The following is a 26,396-nucleotide window of genomic DNA, read 5'->3' as shown; positions in this document are numbered from 1 at the left end:
TGTCATCGGCACAGCATTGATGACTGACAGCGGCGGAGGCTCCGCCCCGCCCCCACTTCCGCCCACATGATGAGGCTACTTCTGCCCCGCTTGAAAAAACCGTTTGAGGAGCTGAATTGCTCTAGATAGGCCGCTGCGTCCATTGCCAGAAGACCTTGAACACAGTAGATCCGCGCTGTTTCGGGCGGAGGTGAATTTCGGCCCCTCTGTCTTTGGCCCCTTAACTACATCACCCCTCTCTAGTGCTCCAATAGTTTATTTGATCAATACTGCCACCCCTGCTCCTTTGTTTTTCTTCCCTATCATTCCTGAATACCTTGTAGACAGGCATATTAAGTCTCAATCCTCCCGTTCTTTGAGCCAGATCTCAGTTATTGCTCTATATCATAGTCCCATGTGTGAATTGTGTCTGCAGCTCACCAACTTCATTTACCATGCTACGTGTATTTATGTACATACACTCCAAACCCATTTGCCCCTTCACATTTGCCCCCATCTGATCCCTCCTACTTCTGAACCTTTCTTTACTCTAGTATTATTTGCCTCCCCCAGTCCTCTCTGCACCTTGTTTCTCCTGTCTAATGTTTCATCCTGGTGCCCAACACCCTGCCAAATTAGTTTAAAACCTTCCTCACAGTGCTAGTTAACTTTCCCGTGAGGTTATTAGTCCCAGCTCTGCTGAGGTGCAACCCTTAGATCTTGAACAGGTCCCTCCTGCCTCAGAACTGGTCCCAATGCCCCAGGAATATGAAGCTTTCCCTCCTGCATCATTTCTCCAGCCGCACATTAATCTGTTTTATCCTACTATTCCTAAACTCACTAGTGCATGGTACTAGGAGCAATCCAGAGATTACTCCCTTTGAGGTCCAGCTTTTTAACTTCCTCCCCAGCTCCTGAAACTATAGCTGCAGGACCTCAACATTTTTCCTTCGTCTGTCATTGGTTCCCACATGGACCACAACTTCGGGCTGTCCCCCTTCATAGCTCAAAACGTTCTGCACCCTCTCAGCGATGTCCTATGCCCTGGCACCAGGAAGGCAACACACCATGCAGGACTCAAGTCAGCGGTTGCAGAAACACCTGTCTATCCCCGTGACTATCGAATCCCCCATGACCACTGCATTTCCACACTTTGCTGCCCTCCCCTGTGCAGTCATTCGCCCTACAGTCCCATGGATGTGCTATAGACTCCACTCCCCCAAGATGTCGCCACCTTCACTGGTATTCAGTGCTGAAAACCAGTTGGAGAATGCCACACTCCTGAAGGATTCCTACCCTGCCGGATGGCCACGCACGTACTATTCTCCCGAATTCTCTGTAGCTGCAGGGTGACCACCTCCTGGAACATGCGCTCCATGAAATTCTCAGCCTCCTGTATACCCTGCAGTGACTCCAGCCGCTCAAGCACAGAATCCCTGAGCCCGAGTTTGAGCAACTGAAGGCATTTCCTGCACACGGGGTTATCCAGGATACATGAAGCATCCTGGTTACATAGGATTACATAGGATATATGGCACAGAAACAGGCCATTCGGCCCAACCAGTTCTTGCTGGTGTATATGCTCCACTCGAGCCTCCTCCTGTCTTTCCTCATCTAAATCTATCAATATAACCCTCTATTCCTTTCTCTCTCATTTGCTTGTCTAACCTCTCCTTAAATGCTTCTATGCTATTCGCTTCAACAACTCCCTGTGGTAGCGAGTTCCACATTCTTTGGGTAAAGGATTTTCTTCTGAATTCTCTACTCAATTTCTTGGTGACTATCTTATATTGATGGCCTCTAGTTATGCTCTTTCCCACAAGTGGAAACATTCTCTCTGTATCCACTCTATCAAAACCTTTCATACTTTTAAAGACCTCTAATTGGTCACCATCAAGAGAAGAGAGACTCAGCCTGTTTATCCTTTCCTGATGTGTATACCCTCGCATTTCTGGTATCATCCTTATAAATCTTCTCTGCACCCTCTCCAGTGCCTCTATACCCTTTTTATAATATGGTGACCAGAACTGTACGCAATACTCTAAGTGTGGTCTAACCAAGGTTCGATACAGGTTTAGCATAACACCCCTACTTTTTCAATTCTATCCCTCTAGAAATAAACTTTAGTGTTTGATTTGCTTTTTTATGGCCTTACTAACCTGTGTCGCAACTTTTAGTGATTTGTGTATTTGTACTCCGAGATCCCTTTATTCCTCTACCCTACCTAGACTTGCACCCTCCAAGTAATAAGTGACCTCCCTATTCTTCCTACCAAAATGTAATACCTCACATTTATCTGTGTTGAACTTACTTTGCCAATTATATGTCCATTCTGGTGTTCCCACATGACACAGGAATTGCAGGCAACGGATCTCAAATGTCCCATCATTTTTCTTTAAAAAATCTAATTAATTATTCTGATTATTTATATATGTATTGTTGCCCCTTGGTTTAAAGCATTTAGCTTTCCCCCTATGCACCAAATTCCCACTCTCACCAAGTTCCCGTTGTTGCTCTGTATAGCAGGCCACTCCGTTTAGCAGATACTCCCAGCTCCGTGCACACATCAATTTTAGTTCAAAACCTGTATCTGCTGAAGTAAGTAGTCCCTAAAATCTATCCAATCTCCCAGTTTCTCCATCTCCGTAGCATCTGTCTGTCGATGCAACCTTCTACACCAGTGCTTCAGATATGTCTTCCTTTTCTCTCAACTGAGGATTCACCTCCACTGTGGTTAACCATGTCTGTCCCATTTCCTGCACTTCTGCCCTCACACCTTCCCCTCCATCCCAGAACCACAATAGGGTTCCCTCTTGTCCACGCCTTCCCCCTGAACAGCCTCCACATTCAACGGGTCTTTCTCCGTCACGATGCCACCACCAAACACATCTTTGCCAACCCCTCCCCTTTCAGTATTCCGAAGGGACCATTCCCACCATGACATCCTGGTCCACTTTTCCATTACCGCCAAAGCCTGCTCCCTTTCCCACGGCACCTTCCTGTGCGAGCGAAGGAGATGCAATACCCGCCTTTCACCTCTTCCCTTCCCATCATCCAGGGCCCCAAACACTCTTTCCAGGTGAAACAGGGATTTAATTGTACTTCTTTCAATTTAATGTACTGTATTTGCTGCTCACGATGCGGTCTCTAAATCTCTAAATTAGGGAGATCAAATACAGATTCGATAATCGGTTTGTGGAACACCTCCGTTCAGTCCGCAAGCGTGTCCATGAGCTACCGGTCAGTTGCCATTTTAATTCCCCGTCCCAACTCCCACCCTGTCCTCGGCCCCCTACACTGTTCTAATGAAGCTCCACAGAACCTTGAGGAATAGCATCTATTCTTTCCATTAGGCACTTTACAACTTTCTGGACACAACATTTAATTCAATAACTTCAGACCATAATCACTGCTCTTGTTTTTTTGGCCAGCAGGTGCTGGTAATGCATCTGTTGTTGCAATTTACTGCCCCCTTTTGCCTTGCACCATCATCATTTTAGTCATTGAATCTCTCCAGCCTTCCACCCTCTCACAGACCTAATTGTTCTTTCCTCCTCCCTCCATTTTCCCTGGCTCTGTAGTTACTTATAAACTGTTAAATCTCTAACTTCCTCCAAGTCTGACAAAAGATCATTGACCTGAAACATTAACTCTATTTCTTTCTCCACAGATGCTGCCTGACCTGCTGAGTATTTCCAGCATTTTATGTTTTTATTTCAGATTTCCAGCATCCATGGTATTTTGCTTTTGTAACTAATCTAATTGGTACAAATGTACATCTTGTTTATGTGAGTGGGCTTGTTGTAAATTAATAATCTCAAAACCCCAGATCATAGAATCATAGAAAGTTACACCACCAAAGGAGGCCATTTGACCCATCGTGTCGATTACCTATTGTAAAAGATGACTACGATGAAAATTTGTTGTGGCCATGTAGCAGAATCTAGCCCATCAATATGTCCATGTTATTTGAACATGCGTATAGAACGTTGTTTGAACAAATCAACAGTATCTACTTCCTACTCAGTTTAATCTTGGGTTTTTGCAGTGTGACAGAGGTCAAAAGAACAGTCAGCAAAAGGTTGGAGAGCCAGGCAAGCACAGAAAACTCACCTCATCGAATGAGGATGAAGAAGATCTGAAGGTAAAAGCAACAAGGAAGGCCCTCCAGGAACAGGTATGCAGCTACAGTACTTGCTTATCTGGTCTTTATTGAACACTGATATTTTTTTCAAAATAAATTTTTAATGGTTTCATACCGCTCAAAGTATAAACCAACCAGGATTGCAGTGGAGGGGAGAAAGGTACTGGGGCATATTTCCCTCTTCAGTGTCCAGGATGCAGAATCATGGACAGCTTGTACCAAAATTTATGATTAAGTGCTTCTGTCCTGCTAAGCTCTTGTACCCAAAGAGGAAAATCTGCACCCAACAAACTTGAAAACATTTTGGGGAAAGCCTTTTGATATGCACTTCTAATAGATTAGGTATCCTGTCACCAACATATACATAGGAAATGGCCTGTTACGTTCATCCTCAGCATCCCCAGAGCCCCATTTTGCTTGATATACATCCAGCAGTATAACTCAGTGCTGTCGGCTCACACCGTTCCAAAGCAGGTACATGGAGCTTACTTGTGCCATCTGCAGCATAATGTGACCATTCGCTACTCCAAAGATTGTGCTGGAGGTTTGATGCCAAAGAGAACCAGAACAGCTGTAGTTCAAGATGGCAATGTGTATAACTAATACAATGATGTGTTTAAGGTATGGTGACACGATTAATGTAAATTGAATCGAACAAAAGATGTTTGCTAAACTTCTGAATTTTTTTTTATTCGTTCACCGGATGTGGGTGTCGCTGGGAATGCCAGCATTTATTTCCCATCCCTAATTGCCCTTGAGAAAGTGGTGCTGAGCTGCCTTCTTGAACTGCTGCAGTCTGTGTGGTGAAGGTACTCCCACAGTGCTGTTAAGGAGGGAGGTCCAGGTTTTTGAACCAGCGACGGATAAAGGAAAAGGGATATATTTCAAAGTCAGGATGATGTGCAACTTGGAGGGGTACTTGCAGGTGGTGGTGTTCCCATGCGCCGGCTGCCCTTGGCTTTCCAGGTGGTAGAGGTTGTGGGTTTGGGAGGTGCTGCCGAAGAAGCCTTGGTGAGATGCTGCAGTGCATTGCATTTTGGATTGCAGCCATGGTGCGCAGTGGTGGAGGGAGTGAATGTTTAAGGTGGTGGATGGGCTGCCAATCAAGCAGGTTGCTTTGTCCTTGATGGTGTCGAACTTCTTGAGTGTTGTTGGAGCGGCACTCATTCAGACAAGTGGAGAGGATTCCATCACACTCCTGACTTGTGCCTTGTAGATAGTGGAAAGGCTTTGGGGAGCCAGGAGATGAGTCACTCACCGCAGAATACCCAGCCTCTGACCTGCTCTTGTAGCCACAGTATTTATGTGGCTGGTCCAGTTAGGTTTGTGGTCAATGGTGACCCCCAGGATGTTGATGGTGGGTGATTCGATGATGGTAATCCCATTGAATGTAAAGAGGATGTGGTTAGACTCTCTCCTGTTGGAAATGGTCATTGCCTGGCTCTTGTATGGTGCGAATGTTACTTGCCACTTATCAACCCAAGCCTGAATGTTCTCCAGGTCATGCTGCATGCGGGCACAGACTGCTTCATTATCTGAGGAATTATGAATGGAACTGAACACTGCAATCATCAGCAAACATCCCCACTTTTGAAGGAGGGAGTCCAACAACCACGGCCATCTTCCTTTGTGCTAGGTATGACTCCAGGCAGTGGAGAGTTTTCCCCCTGATTCCCATTGACTTCAATTTTACTAGGCTGCTTGATGCCACACTCGGCCTAATGCTGCCTTGATGTCAAGGGAAGTCACGTCACCTTATCTCTGGAATTCAACTCTTTTGTCTATGTTTGGACCAAGACTGGAATGAGGTCTGGAGCTGAATAGTCCTGGCGGAACCCAAACTGAGTATCGGGGAGCAGGTTATTGGTAAGTGCCACTTGATAGCACTGTAGACAAATCCTTCCATCACTTTGCTGAAGAATGAGAGTAGACTGATGGTGCGGTAATTGACCGGATTGGATTGTCCTGCCTTTTGCGGACAGGACATACCTGGGACATTTTCCAATTTGTCAGGTAGATGCCAGTGCTATAGCTGTACTGGAACAGCTTGGCTAGAGGCACGGCTAGTTCTGGAGCACAAGTCTTCAGCACTACAGCCAGGATATTGTAGGGGCCCATGGCCTTTGCTCTATCCAGTGCACTTAGCCATTTCTTGATATCACGTGGAGTGAATCGGATTGGCTGAAGACTGACTTCTGTAATGATGGGGACCTCAGGAGGAGGCCAAAATGGATCATTCACTCGGCCCTTCTGACTTAAGATGGTTGCACACGCTTCAGCCTTGTCTTTTGCACTCATGTGCTGGGCTCCACCATCATTGAGGATGGAGATATTCATGTTAGTTGTTTAATTCCTCCTGTTAGTTGTTTAATTGTCTACCACCATTCATGACTGGAAGTGGCAGGAATGCGGAGCTATGATCTGATCTGTTGATTGTGCGATCAATTAGCTCTGTCTATAGCAGGCTGTTTAGCATGCATTTAGTCCTGTGTTGCAGGTTATCCAGGTTGGCACCTCATTTTTAGGTTTGCCTGGTGCTGTTCCTGACATGCTCTTCCACATTCCTCATTGAACCAGGGTTGATTCCTGGCTTGATGGTAATGGTAGAGTGAAGTATATGCCGGGCCATGAGGTTACAGATTGAGAAATAAAGACAAGTGACCTTTTTAAAGTTGCACTGCTGACTTATCAAAGTACTGTGAAGTGCAATAAAACACATCAATATTAGACTATAATTTCTGTTTACAATGGCCAAGTGGTGCGACTGGAATGCAGTGCAATAAAAAAGTAACAGCTTAAAGAATGCCTGTATGATCATATCTGGTGCACTTGTACAGGATGAAATGAGTCACTCTGATGTTGTGGTATTCAATGTTTAGAATAAAGATAACATTGCAGGCTGCTTTGTCCTGGATGGTGTCGAGCTTCTTGAGTGTTGGTGGAGCTGCATTCATCCAGACAAGTGGAGAGTATTCCATTACACTTCTGACTTGTACAGGTTCTTAACCAGGTCAGGACTATTTTCAGGTCATTTACATTTAGATCAGTGAAGTTTGGTAAATTTCCATTGTCCAACATCTTTTCAGTTAAAGATGAGCAGAACCTTGAAATTTAAGGGCTGATCAGCTGCTCCCAGCAAAGAGCAGTGCTTTGCAGGAAACACTGGTTTGGAAATTGCAAACCTGAACGGATTTTCCATCCGTTAATTTAAATGGACAAAAAGTAAGGCCTGTGATTTCCCGGCCAGCGCTCTCCCAGAGAGCTGCGCCTTGCTCAGAGTGCTTGATTGTGGAATCAGCCCTGCGGACAAATTTCTGATCCATTTTATTTGTTCTTTTGGGAAACTTCAAACACAGGGTGACCCTTTCTGGTGGGCAACTTCCTAATTGTACAATAGTATATGGAGATAGTCAAAGGAAGCATATTACAAGCAGTAAGATCCTTAACCGAGTGACGAAGGAGTGCAGGTACACTGATCTTTAAAGGTGAGCGTGCAGGTTCAAGAAAAAGACCGTATAGAAGGCAGCTGGGATCCTGGGTGTTGTGTATAAGGGGGGATTCACTACAAAAGAAAGGAAGTGATATTGAGTCTGTACAAAAAATTGGTCAGGCCATCGTTGGAATATTGCATGCAGTTCTGGAAACGTCCCTCCCATTATAGAAAGGTTATCAGAGCCATGGAAAAGATTCAGTACAACTATTTCAAGAATACAAATTTCCAGTCTTAAGGGAAAATTTTGCACGCACTGCTCCTGGCAAATTTTGGGAGTGCATAAATTACATGCCCCAGCTATAATTTTCTGTCACTTAAAATAAATGCCTGCTCCATTTTCCACCATGGAAGAGCCAACATATTTTGGGTGGGTGCATGCAAATGAGGCAAAAACAATGACTCAATTGTCTATCATCTCTACCACAATTTCATCATCTTTACTGTTTAATTTAACCAATTTGTAATATATTTCTGACTCAATTTTAGAGGGTTTTATTTTTTTTGCTGTTGCCAATTGCTTTATCTGTCCTTGTGCCGCTTGCTGTGGGTCTGCCATCCCCCACCACCAGCACTTTACACTGGGCACAATTAGTTTCCCATTAGGAATTTATCTGGGGGTTTTTGGAAGAGGAGGAGGAGCACTGGTGGAATCTTAGGCAGCACCAAAGGGAGATACACACAAACAGGTGCCCCCCTATTGTTAGTTAGACAAAGGCACACATACCTGCATTCATCAAAGGAGCAGAGCTTGCAGAGGCTTCACTTCACAATGGAAGTCATCACTCAATTATCCACAATCTGCACCCAGACATACAGACCACCTCTACCATTGCACCATGCTGGCCATAGCTGGTTAGCTCACGTGTCCTTAACATTTATGCTATAATCCATTCCAGATTGCCACTGGGGATATCCACCTACACATTAGCCAATCGATGGTGTATGGATACATCAAGCAAGTCACCATCATATCATCATCATCATAGGCAGTACCTCGAAATCGAGGAAGACTTGCTTCCACTCTAAAAGTGAGTTCTCAGGTGACTGTACAGTCCAATATGGGAATTACAGTCTCTGTCACAGGTGGGACAGACAATTGTTGAAGGAAATGGTGGGCGGGTCTGGTTTGCTGCAAGCTCCTTCCACTGCCTGCGCTTGTTTTCTGCATGCTCTTAACGATGAGACTCGAGATGCTCAGTGCCCTCCCGGATGCTCTTCCTCCACTTAGAGCTAGTGTCGGTGGGGATGTTGCACTATCAAGGAGATTTTGAGGGTGCCCTTGAAATGTTTCCTCTGCCCACCTGGGGCTCGCTTGCCGTGTAGGGGTTCCGAGTAGAGCGCTTGCTTTGGGAGTCTTGTGTCGGGCATGTGGACAATGCGGGCACACACACGTTGACTGTTACAGCAAGCAATTTTTTCTCCTTCGCCATGGACAGACAGAACTGTAACTGCAAGTTCACAGAGTGGCAGGATTCCCAAAGGACCTAGAAGTCACAGATCACACCCACATGGCCCAACATGGTCTTTTGCTCAATAGCACCAGCTGTGTCAACAGGAAAAGATTCCTCTCTTGTTAATATGCACTTCCTTTGCAATCACCACAATTATATTGTACAAGTGAATGCTAATTTTCTTGGGAGTTTCCACAACACCTTCATTTTGAGGTGTCCTCGTTCAGAAAGGCAAATCTCTGGATGGCATCTGAGAGATAAACATGATCTTCTGTAGCCATGGCTGATAACACATGTGCAGCTTCCCAGGACAGAAGCTCAGCACTGGTATGATGTTCTACAGTAAGAATTGAGCATACCATGCATATTGAAAGCATGCTTCAGGTGCCGAGATAGATCTAGGGATGTCATGCAATGTAGTTCTGCTAAGGGTCAGGGATTATGGGAAGAGAGCATCCATAAACTCCGCTTCCTTGCTGCTAACTCCATCCCTTTCCCCGACTATTTTCCAGACTGAACCAGACTGTAAAAAATCTCAATATCTTGTTCCCTTACCCAGAGCTGAGTTTCAAACTCCATGCATCATCCATTGAGATGTTTTACAATTGTTTCCTGGAAACAGTTTCCATCAATTTTTTAAATATTAGATTTTTCCGAGGTGGTGGTTTGGCTAAAAGCCTGATTTTCGACCTGTAAGAAGAATTCTCCTCCGTGGTCTTACTGGGCTCCCAAGAAATCTGCACATCATGTTCGTGACATCATCATGTACATTATGTGATAACATCACTGTGGATGTATGCGTGTCCTGAGACCCAACATTTAGGGCCAAATTTGGGAAAGGAGGCAAGTTTTGGATTAATTGCCATATTTGTGTTGAATTTGTGATATGTTAAGGCCTGCTTATAAATTATAAACTTGGATATTGTTCATTATTTAGCGCCATCTGGAGCTTTACAAGAACATGTACAGGCTGTTGAATACCATGCGTTTACACTACATGGATCTACTGAGCAAGAAAGTCCAACAGCAGCGCCTTGAAATCAAAGAGCGAGATCTTCAGTTCCAGCGTAACATTGAGGAGCAGGAGAAGAAGCAGGTACTGTAATGCATTAATGAAGAGCACTATATAGGTGAGAACATTCTCACTTGTTAGAATTCTTTGAGGATGTAACGAACAGGGTGGATAAAGGGGAACCAATGGATATGGTGTATTTGGACTTCCAGAAGGCATTTGACAAGGTGCTACATAAAAGGTTACTGTACAAGATAAAAGTTCACAGGGTTGGGAGTAATATATTAGCATAGATAGAGGATTGGCTAACGAACAGAAAACAGAGAGTAGGGATAAATGGTTCATTCTCGGGTTGGCAATCAGTAACCTGTGGGGTGCCGCAGGGATCAGTACTGGGACCCAAACTATTTACAATCTATATTAATGACTTGGAGGAAGGGACTAAGTGTAACGTTGCAAAGTTTTCCGATAATGCAAAGATGGGAGGAAAAGCAATGTGTGAGGAGGACACAAAAATTCTGCAAAAGGACATAGGCAGGTTAAGTGAGTGGGCAAAAATTTGGCAGATGGAGTATAATGTTGTAAAGTGTGAGGTCATGCACTTTGGCAGGAAAAATCAAAGAGCAAGTTATTATTTAATTGGAGAAAGATTGCAAAGTGTTGCAGTACAGCGGGACCTGGGGGTACTTGTGCATGAAACACAAAAGGATAGTATGCAGGTACAGCAAGCGATCAGGAAGGCCAATGGTATCTTGGACTTTATTGCAAAGGGGATGGAGTATTAAAGCAGGGAAGTCGTGCTACAGTTTTACAGGGTGTTGGTGAGGCCACACCTGGAATACTGCGTGCAGTTTTGGTTTCCATATTTTAAAAAGGATATACTTGCTTTGGAGGCAGTTCAGAGAAGATTCACTAGGTGGATTCCGGAGATGAGGGGGTTGACTTATGAGGAAAGGTTGAGTAGGTTGGGCCTCTACTCATTGGAGTTCAGAAGAATGAGAGGTGATCTTATCGAAATGTATAAGATTATGAGTGGGCTTGACAAGGTGGATGCAGAGAGGATGTTTCCACTGATAGGGGAGACTCGATCATGAGGGCATCATCTTAGATTAAGGGGCCGCCCATTTAAAACTGAGATGAGGAGAAATTTCTTCTTTTAGAGGGTTGTGGATCTGTGGAATTCGCTGCCTCAGAGAGCTGTGGAAGCTGGGACATTGAATACATTTAAGACAGAAATAGACAGTTTCTTAAACAATAAGGGAATAAGGGGTTATGGAGAGCGGGCAGGGAAGTGGACCTGAGTCCATGATCGGATCAGCCATGATCGTATTAAATAGCGGAGCAGGCTCGAGGGGCCATGAGGCCTACTCCTGCTCCTATTTCTTATGTTCTTATGTTCTTATGTACTCTTTGTTTGGGAGCCATATTTCAGTGTGTTGTAGGATTCTCAATGGGATTTAAGAAAAGGATTATGTTCGTACTTGGGGAGCGAAGCACTTGACCGATCCTTTGCTACTTCTGTATAATAGCATAAATATAGTTGGTGCCAAAATTCTGCAATTAAATTTCTGTTAGTCAGTGCACAACAACACTCAACAGATAATGGTTTATGATGTGAAAATTAATGTGAAACATCACAAATTATTTTCAATAGAGGAAGGTACTGGAAATGTCAGCATTTAGTTATCTTAAATAAAGAGCAATATGGAGTGAATTGATAAAATTTCACAAATTACTGACTTATCCCTCCATTACAAGATAATGAATAGCAATCAATGCAGCATGATCATAGTGGCAGGGATGAATGCCCCATTACACAATGTAGATATCAATGAGAAGAGCCATTTAACCCATATTGTGGAATCACTTCCAGCGATATGCAGTGAGTGCAGAGCAATAATGGCCACTGCTAAAGCACTTTGGGGGAGAAATTCAGTCGTGCCTCTGTTGCAGTGTTAATCCAGGCGGAGCGGTACTTTTAGTGCCTTGAAAAAGTTTGCGCCTCCCGCCCAGAAATTCGTCAGAATCGGTCGAACAGTTGACAGGGGCGGTAAATCAGCCGTTGCACACCAGAGCTGGGGGGCGCTAACGAAAGTTTGGTCAGAAATTTTGCTGACCCATTACGCATGCGCCAACCTCCGATTCAGGATTTGGAAAAATCCGAGTCTTAAAGACATGGCAAGTTAAGTTAGCGCATGAGTTAGCTCTAATTCCAAGTGTCTTCAGTGTTATATATGTAAACTTGTATTTACTCTGTACAGCCACCAGAGGGCTTATCCCCTGGTGTCCCAAGGGATCCCATAATCCCTTGGGAGCACAGGTATTTAAGGAGGCTTCACAGTTTGGAGTTGCACTCTGGAGACCTGCAATAAAAGACTAAGGTCACACTTTACTTTGAGCTCACAGTGTTCAGTCTGACTCTTTCTTCATACACAACTGACGACGAGATACAGATAGCGAACCCAAAGATGCAGAGAACAGTGGGCATCCTGGAGAAATTCTCGGAGGGAGATGATTGGGAAACTTTTGTGCAGCGACTCGACCAATACTTCGTGGCCAATGAGCTAGATGGGGAAGAGAACGCTGCCAAATGAAGGGCGATCCTCCTCACCATCTGTGGGGCACCAACGTATGGCCTTATGAAGAATCTGCTCACTCCAGCGAAACCCACGGAGAAATCGTACGATAATTTGTGCACACTGGTCCGAGAGCATTTGAGCCCGAAGGAAAGTGTTCTTGATGGCGAGGTACCGGTTCTACACCTACAAAAGGTCTGAAGGCCAGGAAGTGGCGAGTTATGTCACCGAGTTGAGACGCCTTGCAGGACATTGCGAATTTGAAAGATATTTGGAGCACATGCTCAAAGACTTTTTCGTACTTGCCATTGGCCTCGAAACCATACTTCGCAAACTTTTGACTGCAGAGAGCCCAACCTTGAGTAAGGCCATTGCGATAGCCCAGGCGTTCATTGCCACCAGTGACAATACGAAGCAAATCTCTCAGCACACAAGTGCTGCTACAAGTACTGTGAACAAAGTGATGTTGTTTTCAAATCGTAACGTACAGGGCAGGTCAAACATACCTGCAGCTACACGTCCGCAGATGTCTCAGAGTCTACCATCAAAGGTGATGAATGCAAGGCCATTAACACTTTGTTGGTGCTGCAGGGGTGATCATCATTTCCATTCATGCCGATTCAAAGAGTACATTTGCAAGGGCTTTGGAATAATGGGACACCTCCAACGAGTCTGCAGGCGAGCTGCAAAGCCTGTTAAACCTGCAAACCACCATGCTGCAGAGGAGGACAGATCTACGGAGGATCACGATGAACCAGAGCCTCAGATAGAGGAGGCAGAGGTACATTGGGTGCACACATTCACCATGAATTGTCCCCCGATAATGCTGAATGTTGAACTAAATGGACTCCTGGTGTCAATGGAGCTGCACATGGGCGCGAGCCAGTCCATCATGGGCAAAAACACTTTCGAAAGGTTGTGGTGCAACAAGGCCTCAAGACCAGTCTTAACTCCAGTTCGCACGAAGCTTACACAAAAGAACTGATTCCTGTAATCGGCAGTGCTACCGTGAAGGTCTCCTACGTTGGAGCGGTACACAAGCTACCACTCTGGGTGGTACCGGGTGATGGTCCCACACTGCTCAGCAGGTGCTGGCTGGGAAAGACACGCTGGAACTGGGATGACGTCCGAGCGCTATCGCCCGCTGACGACACTTCGTGTGCCCAGATCTTAAACAAATTTCCTTCGCTGATCGAACTAGGCATCGGGAAATTCCAAGGAGCAAAAGTGCAGATCCACATAATTCCGGGGTCGCGACCCATCCATCACAAGGCGAGAGCAGTACTGTACATAATGAGAGAAAGGGTAGACATCGAGCTAGACCGGCTGCAACGAGAGGGCATCATTTCACCGATCGAGTTCAACGAGTGGGCCAGTCCTATCGTCCCAGTCCTCAAGGGAGACGGCACCATCAGAATCTGTGGCGATTACAAAGTAACTATTAATCGTTTCTCCCTGCAGGACCAATACCCACTACCAAAGGCCGATGATCTCTTTGCCACACTGGCGGGAGGAAAGACGTTCACGAAGATGGATCTGACTTCAGCCTACATGACGCAGGAACTGGAGGAATCATCAAAGGCCCTCACCTGCATCAACATGCACAAAGGTTTTTTTGTTTATAACAGATGCCAGTTTGGAATCCAATCGGCGGCGATATTCCAGAGAAACATGGAAAGCTTACTGAAGTCGGTCCCGCACACCGTGGTCTTCCAGGATGACATCTTGGTCACAGGTCGGAACACAGCCGAGCATCTTCAGAACCTGGAGGAAGTTCTTAGTCGACTCAACTGCATGGGGCTCAGGTTAAAACACTCGAAGTGCATTTTCCTGGTGCCTGAAGTGGAATTCCTGGGAAGGAGGATTGCGGCGGACGGCATCAGGCCCACCAATGAGAAGATGGAGGCAATCGAGAACGCACCGAGGCCACAGAACGTGGTGAAGCTGCGGTCATTTCTGGGATTCCTGTACTACTTTGGTAACTTCTTACCAGGTCTCAACACACTGTTAGAACCACTGCATGTCTTACTACGGAAAGGGGATGAATGTGTTTGGGGCAAAAGCCAAGAAAATGCTTTTGTAAAAGCGAGAAAATTGTTATGCTCAAACAAATTGCTTGTGTTGTATGATCCATGTAAGCGTTTGGTACTAGCATGTGATGCATCGTCATATGGCGTCGGATGTGTATTGCAACAAGCTAATGATTTTTGGGAAACTGCAACCAGTTACTTATGCATCCAGGAGTCTGTCTAAGGCTGAGAGAGCCTACAGCATGATTGAGAAAGAAGCATTAGCGTGTGTCTATGGGGTAAAGAAAATGCATCAATACCTGTTTTGTGTTAAAATTCGAAGTGGAAACTGACCATAAGCCACTTATATCCCTGTTCTCCGTGAGTAAAGGGATAAATACCAATACATCGGCCCGCATCCATAGATGGGCGCTCATGTTGTCCGCACACAACTACGCCATCCGCCACAGGCCAGGCACACAAAACTGCACCGATGCTCTCAGTAGGCTGCCATTGCCCACCACGAGGGTGGAAATGGCGCAGCCCGCAGATCTAGTCATGGTTATGGAAGCATTTGAGAGTAAGCAATCACCCGTCACTGCCCGGCAGATCAAAACCTGGACAAGCCAGGACCCCTTATTATCTCTAGTCAAAAGCTGTGTGCTTCATGGGAGCTGATCCAGTGTCCCAGTGGAAATGCAGGAAGAGATAAAGCCGTTCCAGCAGCGCAAAGATGATATGTCTATACAGGCAGACTGCCTTCTGTGGGGCAATCGAGTAGTGGTCCCCAAGAAGGGCAGAGACACCTTCATCAATGACCTCCATAGTACCCACCCAGGCATCGTAATGATGGAAGCAATAGCTAGATCCCACATGTAGTGGCCCGGTATCAATGTGGATTTAGAGTTCTGCGTTCACAGATGTAATACATGCTCGCAGTTAAGCAATGCTCCCAGGGAGTCGCCGCTAAGTTTATGGTCTTGGCCATCAAAACCGTGGTCTAGGGTACATGACGACTATGCAGGCCCGTTCTTGGGTAAAATGTTCCTTGTGGTTGTAGATGCGTACTTCAAGTGGATTAAATGTGAGATAATGTCAGCTAGCACGTCTGCTGCCACTACTGAAAGCCTGCGGGCCATGTTTGCCACACACGGCCTATCTGATGTCCTGGTGAGCAACAATGGGCTATGTTTTACCAGTGCTGAGTTCAAAGAATTCATGACTCGTAACAGGGTCAAACATGTCACATCTGCCCCGTTTAAACCAGCGTCCAATGGTCAGGCAAAGAGAGCAGTGCAAACCATCAAGCAAGGCTTGACGAGGGTAACTGAAGGCTCACTGCAGACTCGCCTATCCTGAGTCCTGCTTAGCTACCGCACGAGACCCCACTCACTCACTGGGATCCCACCTGCTGAACTGCTCATGAAAAGAGCACTTAAGACAAGGCTCTCATTAGTTCACCCTGATCTACATGAACAGGTAGAGAGTAGGTGGCTTCAACAAAGTGCATATCATGATAGTGCAAATGTGTCACACGAGATTGAAATCATTGATCCTGTATTTGTATTAAATTATGGACAATGTCCCAAGTGGCTTCCCAGCACTGTCATGGCCAAAGAGGGGAGCAGGGTGTTTCGGGTCAAACTTTCAAATGGACTCATTCACCGGAAACACTTGGACCAAATCAAACTCAGATTCACGGACTATTCTGAGCAACCCACCTTGGACCCTACCTTTTTTGATCCACCAACATACACACCAGTGGCAACCGGCACCACGGTTGACCACGAAGCAGAACCCATCATCCACAGCAGCCCTGCAGGGCCCAACACATCAGGCAGCCCAGCAAGGCCAGTTGCACAGCAGCCCAGCGAGGGCCCAACAAATAATTCAACAACACCAGCTTTCACACCGAGACGATCAACCAGGGCAAGAAGGTCCCAGATCGACTCACATTGTAAATAGTTACACTATTGACTTTGGTGGGGGCGGAGGGGTGGGGTGATGGCGGGGGCGGGAGGGAGTGTTGTTATATATGTAAACTTGTATTTACTCTGTACAGCCACCAGCACAGGTATTTAAGGAGGCTTCACAGGTTGGAGAGGCACTCTGGAGACATGCAATAAAAGACTAAGTTCACACTTTACTTTGAGCTCGCAGTGTTCAGTCTGACTCTTTCTCCACACACAACATTCAGAGTGCCAAAATGGAGGAGCAAGGAGGATGCCAGCTATCTCCCCGCTTCTCGCCCACTGCCTTTGATGCCTTGCTGGAGGCAGTGGAGACTCGCTGGAACACCCTCCAGTCTGCAGGGGGACAATGAGGCTGTGGAGGGAGGTGGCACAAAACGTTACGGCCTGGAACACAGTGGCCACAACAGCGACGCAATGTCGCAATAAATTCAACGACCTTACGAGGGTCGTCAGGGTGAGTACCTTTTCCATTTACCTTCCAATGCCTTCATGTGAACCTCACTGTCTCAAACAATGTCAAGGCTTTGCAGTGCCTACCCCTTTTATATGTCTACCAGGCCATGCTCCTCATTGCTGAAGTCAGCCTGAGGCCTCTCCATCGCCTCACCAGACATGCCCTGCCCATCCAAGCCTCTCTTACCTTCTAGCTCCTTACTCAGCCTGAGCCCACCGAGCAGCACCTTTTAACTCTTCATATGCGGTCCCAGTCCTAAGCCTCATACTTACTGATAGTTACTTGTGCCCCAGACCCACCGATCACACACTCACTGTGTGATGTCACGCAGCATGAAGCACAGAGATGCACATTTCCTTATATTACTCGTGAGTACCGTACTGCAGACAGGCGTGGCACACCAGCACCTACACAGCCACTAACAACTTTTTGTTTTTGTCGTTGCAGGTCAAACTCACGCACAATATGCACGAGCTGCATCATAGGGGCGGAGGTGAGCCCGACCTGCAGGACCTCACCGAGGTGGAGGAACGAGTGTCCGCCCTCATGGGTGCTGCAGTCCTGGCGGTGGGGGGCGGAGAGGCAGAGCCCCGCTCGACAGTAATGGGATGTGAATGAGATGGACATTTTGTGTGAGTCCCTTTAGCCTTGAGGCCACATGCCTTACAACATGTTGCAACCAAAATAACGATGCCCCCCTACTTCTTGCCTTCCTGCCCCCTCCCCAGTTGATAACCGCACTTCTGTTGCTTTGTGCTTACAGATGATGAGCCGGAGGAGCAGCAGCCTGCCCATGAGCGGATATCTTCAGACGAGGAGGACGCTGATGAGGAGGAGGAGGTGGAGAGCCGTGTGCCGGGACAGGGCGACACGTCCTCATTGGGAGCGAGTGGAGAGACCACCTCGGAGGAAGAGGCCGTCTTCCCGGGGTTGCATGAAGCTGAGGCTCCTGGCCCCAGTGGCCTGCAGCATCGCCCAGCACGAGGGGAAACTCGGAGGCCAGCTCTCTGGAGGGTAAGTCGGCCCATGAGTCCTGCTCACACACAGGCAGGTGAGGACCTGGACTTGGGGCTATGTCCAGTGAGTCAATGCAGATGCACCGCGAGCTCATGGGTGCATTGGAGAGGATCCCACCGAGCATCGATGTACTTGCTTTGAGTGTGGTGGAGGCCGCCTCAACGTTTGCATTTACGTCTCAGGAGCCCATCGACCCCATCCTTGGTAGATTCCAATGGATGATCGACGCCAGAAGTGACCATGGGGTCCCAGACATGACGGCACGGGTCATGGCTGACTTGGCAGTGGCCATTGAATGGCAGGCCGAGACCACGCTACACCTGCATTCTGCAATGTTGTCAGTGCATGGTGGCATCAATGCACTGTGTGCTCTGATGCAGAGATAAATTGATGCCATGCAAGCACTGACTGCTGGCATCATGTCTGGGCCCCCATCAGTCCAATGGGGAGGTAACGGTGCTGAAGCAGGCCAGCAATCTGTGCTCCAAAAGATTGCGCCGGATGCTGAGGCTCTGTCCCGGGGGAGTGGCAACCAATCGGTCGAGATGGAACCGAATGTCCTCTCTCAGGAGGACATCATTCCGGCCCCCAACCACTGCCACTCCATCTTTGCACCAGCCGTTGTCTGCAGCCCAGCCATCCAAGACTGGTGCTGCCCATTCTAAGGCAATGCTGTCAGCAGCCATGCCTTCCAGGCCTAGAGCTGGTCCAGGGCATCATCCTAGGCCATCTGTCCCGTCTCCCTCAGACACACAGCAGCCCTCAAGCGGCTTTGCTGCAGGCACTGAGGACCCATTGAGGAGGAGCAATAGGCGAGGGAGGGGGGGGCGAGGCAGATGGGTGTGGGAAATGTCAGTGGAAGACGCACTGATGAACGGTGTCCCCATGGGACCGATGTACATATGTTGGGAAGTTTCAGCATCTGTTGTGTTTTTTGAAGGGGTGGGTGCTCCGTGTTGTTTTATTGGAGGGTGTGGGGTTTTTGTGGTTGTTTGAGGCATGTTTACCAAATAAAATGTTTGTTGAACCGCTTCCTTCAGCATTTGGTGTCTGACTGTTCAGTTGTGATGGAGATGTAGCATTATTGTGGCACAATGCGCGGTCATTATTAGCTGCATCCCTCAGCTCTCTCCATTTGAGCAAACCGATCCCTTATGAGCCTCCGTCGAATAGCCCTGGCGCCACCAACATTGACAGGCTGCCTCCTCCGTGGCTGCTGCTGGTCCTCGTTGTGTCGCTGGCGATTCGGGCGTCAATAGGCTCCTCTTCCTCTTCCTCCCCCTCCTCTTCCTCTTCCTGCGCAGGGCCTGCAATCCCCACTGGCAAGGCCTGGGCCCTCATGACGACCAAGTTGTGCAGCATGCAGCACACCACAATGAATAGTGAGACCTGTTGAGGGGAGTACTGAAGGCTGCCTCCAGAGCGGTCCAGGCATCGGAGTCGCTGCTTCAGCATCCCTATTGTCTGCTTTATGATGTTGCGGGTAGCGGCATGGCTCTCATTGTAGTGTTCCTCTGGCTCTGTGGTGGGCTGCGGACGGGGGTCATTAGCCATATCCCTTATCCCCAAGCAGCCAGCCTCGGCCTTGCCCTGGTGGCTGAAACAGTCGAGGCACAGTGCTCTTCTGCAGGATAAAGGCTTCATGCGCACTTCCAGGATAGCGAGCATTGACGGCGAGGATGCGCTGTGTGTGGTCGCACACCAGCTTCACATTAAGGGAGTGGTATCCCTTTCTGTTTCTGAATATCTCTGCATTCTGGAATGGTGCTTGCAAGGCCACATGCATGCAGTCAATTGCGACTTACACCCTTGGGAAGCCCACTATCCTGGCAAACCCACAAGCACGCTCATCCTCTTTCTCTCTGGTCCTCTGGAAAATAATGAAGTCCATTCTACATGTGTACAGAGCCCGTGGGACGTCGTGGATGCAGCGATGTGCTACAAATTGTGAGATGCTGCATATGTCCCCTGTTGCAGCCTGGAAGGAGCCGGAGGCATAGAAGGTGAGTGCCACCATGACCTTCACTGTGACAGGCAGTGCAATCCTGGTGCCAATGTGAGGCTGCAAGTCGGCCTGCAGGAGATGGCATATCTCTGTAACTAACTCCTTTTGGAAGTGCAGTTTCTGACACACTGCTCCTCGGACAGGTCGAGATATGAGTGTTGCCACCGGTGAAGCCATGGGGGTGATGGCCTCCTGCACCGAAGTCTAGGAGCTCTCCTCCTTCGGCTGCCAACATGACCAATAGCCCTTCTCTGTTGACGCCGCCTTAGAAGAGCAGGTGGAATGCGACGCTGGCAGCATTGTAATGCACTCATTAAAGTTTAGCAAATGACTTTTTCTCACACAGAACTGTTGTGTGTGTGCTGCTGCAAACTCGGAGGCTCACGCACCGTACTCTGTGTAAACGTTGCACTGACTGTGATCTCCGAGGGAAGCACTTCCTCGTCCCTTTAAATAGCCACCAGTTAACGACTCTGGAAGACTATACCGACTGTTTTTTCATACGTGATTATTTGCGGTCACTAAATGAGATGGCCACACCTAATTTACCCAACTGGGCGCAAGTGTGGGCGTTGCACCAGGATGATGTCATGATCAAAGTGATTGTCAGCAGCCAGGCGCTAGCGGTTTTGCGTCCCCGGTAAACCTGAAATGAATTTTCCGCCTGGTCGCTAAGCTGTAACGCTCGCATTAACGCCCCCTCAGGTCGCTAACTGAGGCTGTAGACAACCGAAAATCCAGCCCAAAATTTGTTGTGCAACATTTTCTTGTTTAGTAGAGTTATGTGAAATCTATAGTCAGTGCTGAGTTGTATGGTTCGGCACAGAGCTCAGAACCAAGTGACAACCCTTGCATCGATTTCTCTTTGCCACCTGTGTGCAGAGGTAGGGAGTGAAGCCACTGTGCTGGCAGTCTGTGTCTCCACAGGCATGTGCTCGACCTCATTTGTAATAGGCTGCTGCCCCCAAAGATGGCGCTGTCTCTGGAAGGTAGCACAGTGTAATCAACAGGATATTAATTATTGCATTTGTGTCCTGGTCTTCTGGGCAACTATCCTTAGTAAAGCGTGGCAAGGTTACTTTCATGTTGCAGTTGATTGCACAAGACTCTTGCATTGCGAGGTGGTATCACCAGCACAGGGCTCATGCAATATAAAAGCAGCTTTTGTGAGGCACTTTGTCTCTTCTGCACATTATTTTTAATTAACTTTGAAGAATTGAAAGCTAACAGACCAGTTCAGTAGCTTTTTTTTAAAAAAGGGTTTGAAAATAGTTTGCATAGTACAAATATGTTTCCACTACTTAAAGTGGTCATGAAAAATGCAAAACTTCACACAACCTTTGTGGATATAGCCTGGAAATGTGTTTGCTGAGTACTTCAGTTAAACCTATTAGATAGTGCTGATGAGGTTGTGGCATTGGGTGATTCACAGAGCACGAGAGACCCGGTGAGGATGTGCCATGCCACCTACCCAGCGGAGGCCGAGGCTGCGTTGATCATATTGAATGGCGGTGCAGGCTCAAAGGGTCGAATGGCCTGCTCCTGCACCTATTTTCTATGTTTCAGTGTTTCTCCAGAAAAGAAGGATGTTGGACGAACATTGTGCAGGCTCTGAGGTCACTCTTCGAGGATGTGCGGCAACTGACAGGATGACTCTCGAGTCTGCCGCTCTCACTTGTGGCACCATCAGGGAAGCGTTTCCTTCCTTGCCGGCACCAATGGAGCAGCTTCACTGGAACCTGCAGCAGATCCCCAGCTCAGAAGTGGCCGGGGATCAATCGGTACCTGCACCTCCACAGACTGCACTCTGGTGGCCATAGGGGAGAGAATTGACAGCACACTCCATAAGGTTTCCACCCTGGTGACTGCAATACATGCTGCTGTCAATCAGGCCTTTCAAGATTTGGCAGCTGCCACTAGACCAGCCGCCCCACTGATCAGTGGGACACAACTCCAGGCCCATTGGCATGGTGACAGCAGAGCATAACGTCACTGGGATGTGGGAGGTAACACCAGGCTCCCCAGGAACAAGCTGTGGAGAAGTAGCCAGCAGCGACTCCCTGCCAGGAGGAAGATGTTATGAGCACAAAGCCTTCTCAGTCCTGTGATCCTTTTGTGGAGCATGAGCAACCAACCACATTTTGTGATTTTGTGAGCTCCATTGCCTTCTCCTTATTCCATCTAAGAGAGGCACTAGTGTTGTGTCTTTAAGAACTCTAGTAGTGACTCCACGAAGCAAGGTATTGTACTTGAACTGTGGTGACCTTAGTCCATTTATTGCAGCTCCTGAGTGAGGGTACAGCATGATGAGCTCTCTTTTATACCTGGTTACCTGTCATGTACAGGTGACCTCTAGGTCTCCACCAGTTGCACCCTCTGCTGATACAAGCATTGTGTATACAGTGTAAAGGTACATCCAGTAGTCTTATGTAACTGTACATTGAGTGTACAGGGAGTATACGTATGTTATACATACACAACATCACTCTCCCCTAAGTCTTGTGCCACTGGCCTTTACATTGAGTGCCCAAAGCCCTTGCACCTTGTCTATGCTTTGGCTTGGCTCTCTTCCTGTTGACCCCCCAGTCCTTATTGCCACAACATTGGGAAATGGTCAACAGTGGATGGTTGCAGTGGGGGTTGAGTGGGTTCTGGGTGTGATCCATGTGTGTCCATGGCTACATACATCCATTCCCCCCCCCCCATACATAGACCATGTGTGTGGTTCGACACCTGCATGTGCATACATGCACAGAAAGAAAGAACAAAAATAAACATAGGATTAATTACATCACTGTTTGGGTTCTGCTGTAGTGGAACAAGTACATTTTACAGGTAAGGTGCATACGTGGTATCACAGTCTTGCCCCTGGGTTGTGTAGGTTCAGGTGGGTGAGGACGCTAGTTCCAGAGTAACCAGACTGTGTCCAGGTTGTCTGATGGTGGCGTTGCACCCCCTGCCAGCTGGGTGGGCTCGGATTGCTCCCCTGGCTGAGTCTCAGGGCCTTTGCCGTTGCCTAGTGGTGGGCAGAGCCACAGGAGTGTATGGCCTCCCTGTCCTCCTTTGAGGGCTGCAGTGTCTCTTTGCTGTCAGTCAGCAATAGTGGGAGCCTGGTCATCCCAGGACCCATTGGGAAAGCTGGAGAGTGCTAGCCTCTTGCTTCCGGTACTGGCCCTTGTGACCAGAGAGGTAGAGCCGATCAGGGGCAGGGTACCAGTAGTTGTGCCTTTGCCGTCCGCTGATCACTGGCCCTGCAGCTGGTATGCTCCCTCTGTGTGTGGCCACGCTCCCTGGGGCATCACTTTGGTCCCGGAGGCGCAGGCTACATGGTCAGGTAGCCCACTGGACCTGGGTGCTTCCGACAGGAGGTTGCCCTTGGTTTTGTCGGCATGCATGTAGAACCTGGCATCGCACATCATCACTTCATTTACTCTCACAATACATTGGTTCCGACCGCAATTGCCAGACTTATCATGGTCAGTTACATTTACAAACTTGAATTTGTGAGTTACATCTCTTATCTATGTATCACTGGCATTGCTGTACAAAGAGTGGAACTGTCCCCTTAATTGTGATGGGTTGCCGGTCTCCTTTAAGAGGGCCTTGCAATCATTACGCCAATCCGGTTCGCTGCTCGGCATCACGTGTTGCTTCCTCAAGGCTGCCCCTCGTGGTCTGGCCGCCGCCATCTTTACTTCAGGTGCTTCACCTCGTGGTTCAGACGCCATCTTCTTTCTCTCCAAGAGGTCGGCTGCGGTGATCCTTTTCTCCCCAGGTTCTGCCATGGAAGCAGGGAAGTTGCCTTCTGCTCCGATTTTCTTCCTCCGGAGTCCCACCACTGGAGCCTGGAAGGAGAGGTCGGGTCGATTCGGCTGGATCATCTCGCAGTTGGGTTGAGCGGTCTGGGTCATCTCCACGCAGTCGAGTTGAGCGGCTGGTTTTTCACGTGCTGTACTGGATCCAACTTCGGGGCCGCGGAGGACGTCGATCGCTGGAGGTTGGAGATTTTCCCAGCTCCAACGGATCTTTTTCATCCATCTTCTCCCTAATAGCGTTGGACAACCCCCAGCAACGATCCACAAAGGTAACTTGTGCATCGCGCCATCATGGGACATCCGCGCTGCCAGCGACTGGGATGGTGTCGTTTGTGTAGGTGAGCAGCTTCACTTGGATCGGGATCATTTTAGGTCATTCGACTGGATTGTCCCAGAGTTTCTCAAAGGCCACCTGATTCATCAGTGACTGGCTCGCCCCTGTGTCCACCTTCATCGTGACTGGAACACCGTTGATTTCGACTTCCGTTTTCAACGGGGAGCTCTCGGTGGAGCAGGTAAACACTCCGTACACCTCTTCCTGGGACTGAACTGCCTCCTGGACTCTCTCTTCATCGTCACTGGAGTCCGTATAATCGGCCAACTCTTCATCGACTCAGTGAATACGATTTCTCTTGCACATTCGCTGGAATTGGCCCTTCATGTTACAGCCTTTGCATGTATAGTCTTTATAGCGGCACTGGTGGGCCCTGTGATTTCCTCCACAGCGCCAGCATGGGGTTAGACGGTTGGCCCCATGTGGCGGACTCAGGGTTGCGGGACTCAGGGTTCTGTTCTCTCTCCCCTGAGAGAGACTGCTTGCAGCAGCCCTGCCTCTAAAGGCGCCAGTCGGTTCACAGTACTTGCTGGGTTAGAGTCCTGGGGGTGAGACATCCGCTTGGAATCGCAGGCCGAGATCATGAATGCCTGGCTTACGTTAATTGCCTTCTGCAGGGTGACCGTGGTATCCGCAGAGAGCAGCTTGTGGAGAAGGCCTCGTGGCCGATTCCAATAACGAAGATGCCCCGCAGTGCTTCAGTGAGGTGGCCAAAATCACATGGTGCAGCCAATCGTCTGAGGTCTGCAGCATATTTCGCGATTTCTTGGCCTTCGGGCCGCCGGTGGGTGTAAAACCGGTGTCTGACTGTGAGGATGCTCTCTTTAGGTTTGAGTTGTTCCTGTATCATCGTTACGATCTCCACATATGTTTTGGTCATTGTCTTTGCTGGGGCTAGCAAGTCCCTGACGAGGCCATAGACAGTGGGTCCACAACTGGAGAGCAGGATAACTCTGCGCTTATCACCCAGCGAGGTTGAGTTGTCTCCCGCCAGGTCGTTCACAATAAAGAAGTGTTCGAGCCTTTCCACAAAGACCTCCCAATCTTCCCCATCAGCGAATTGTTGAAACGTGTCAAGGTTAGCCATTTTCGCGTGGAAATTTGTAATCTCGTCGCCAGTTGTTGTGACTAAAGCACTCTAGTAATGACTCCATGAGGTAAGGTATTGTACTTGAACTGTGGTGACCTTAGTCCACTTATTGCAGCTCCTGAGTGAGGGTACAGCATGATGAGCTCCTTTTTATACCTGATTACCTGTTGTGTACAGGTGACCCCTCGGTCTCCACTAGTTGTACCCTCTGGTGCTACAAGCATAGTGTATACAGTGTGAAGATACATCCAGTAGTCTTATGTAACTGTACATTGAGTGTACAGGGAGTAAACTTATGTTATACATACACAACAATTAAAATAAGTGAAAGAAAGAAACCCAGGGGAAGCACGGTGTTGGGAGAGAGTAGGTTGGCTTACGTTCACTTTGGACTTGATTGTAATAGAATAGAATGTGCACAGACATTGCACTTTTTTATTCATGGAGGTTAGAGTCTTGCAGGAAAGAATGCAATTATTTGGTGATTACTTAAACACTCAGGTGATGATTATTGGAATGGTCATGTAGGGTCAAAGAGGATCAATGTGGTGTCGTGTTGTAGGATTATGATGAACCTGTAAAAAAATACTGGTTCGGCCCCAACTGGAGTACTGTGTCCAATTCTGGGCTCCACACTTTAGGAAGTATTTGAAGGCCTTGGAGAAGGTGCAGAAAAGATTTACAAGAATGATTCCAGGAATGAGGGACTTCAGTTATGTTGATAGACTGGAGGACCTGGGGTTGATCTCCTTGGAGCAGAGCAGATTGAGAGGAGATTTGATAGAGGTGTTCAAAATCATGAGGGGTCTGGACAGAGTAAATAGAGAGAAACTGTTCCCATGGCAGAAAGGGTCGAGGACCAGAGGACACAGATTAAACATTAAAAGAACAAAAGCGATGTAATAAAAAACTTTTTTACACAGCGAGTGGTTAAGATCTGGAATGTACTGCCTGAAAGGGTGGTGGAGGCAGACTCAATTTTATCTTTCAAAAGAGAGTTGGATAAGTATCTGAAGGAAAAAAACTTGCAGGGCTACTTGGAAA

General features: G+C 47.8%; 1 protein-coding gene across 1 annotated transcript in view; it reads left to right on the top strand.

Moving 5' to 3' along the window:
• The first annotated feature begins 9,346 nt into the window (after positions 1-9,346).
• The window catches only part of LOC139273904 (uncharacterized), a 154,044-nt gene continuing 136,994 nt past the window's right edge, over positions 9,347-26,396 (top strand). Inside the window, exons 1-2 of the mRNA XM_070890978.1 lie at positions 9,347-9,394; positions 10,005-10,163. Coding sequence (XP_070747079.1) covers positions 9,347-9,394; positions 10,005-10,163 — 207 coding nt within the window. The remainder of the gene's footprint in view (positions 9,395-10,004; positions 10,164-26,396) is intronic.

This window comes from Pristiophorus japonicus, chromosome 9, assembly GCF_044704955.1.
Source record: "Pristiophorus japonicus isolate sPriJap1 chromosome 9, sPriJap1.hap1, whole genome shotgun sequence".
In the NCBI taxonomy this organism is placed as follows: domain Eukaryota; kingdom Metazoa; phylum Chordata; class Chondrichthyes; family Pristiophoridae; genus Pristiophorus; species Pristiophorus japonicus.
The sequence above is the reverse complement of the archived record's forward strand: the minus strand, read 5'-3'. Positions and strand labels throughout refer to the sequence as shown.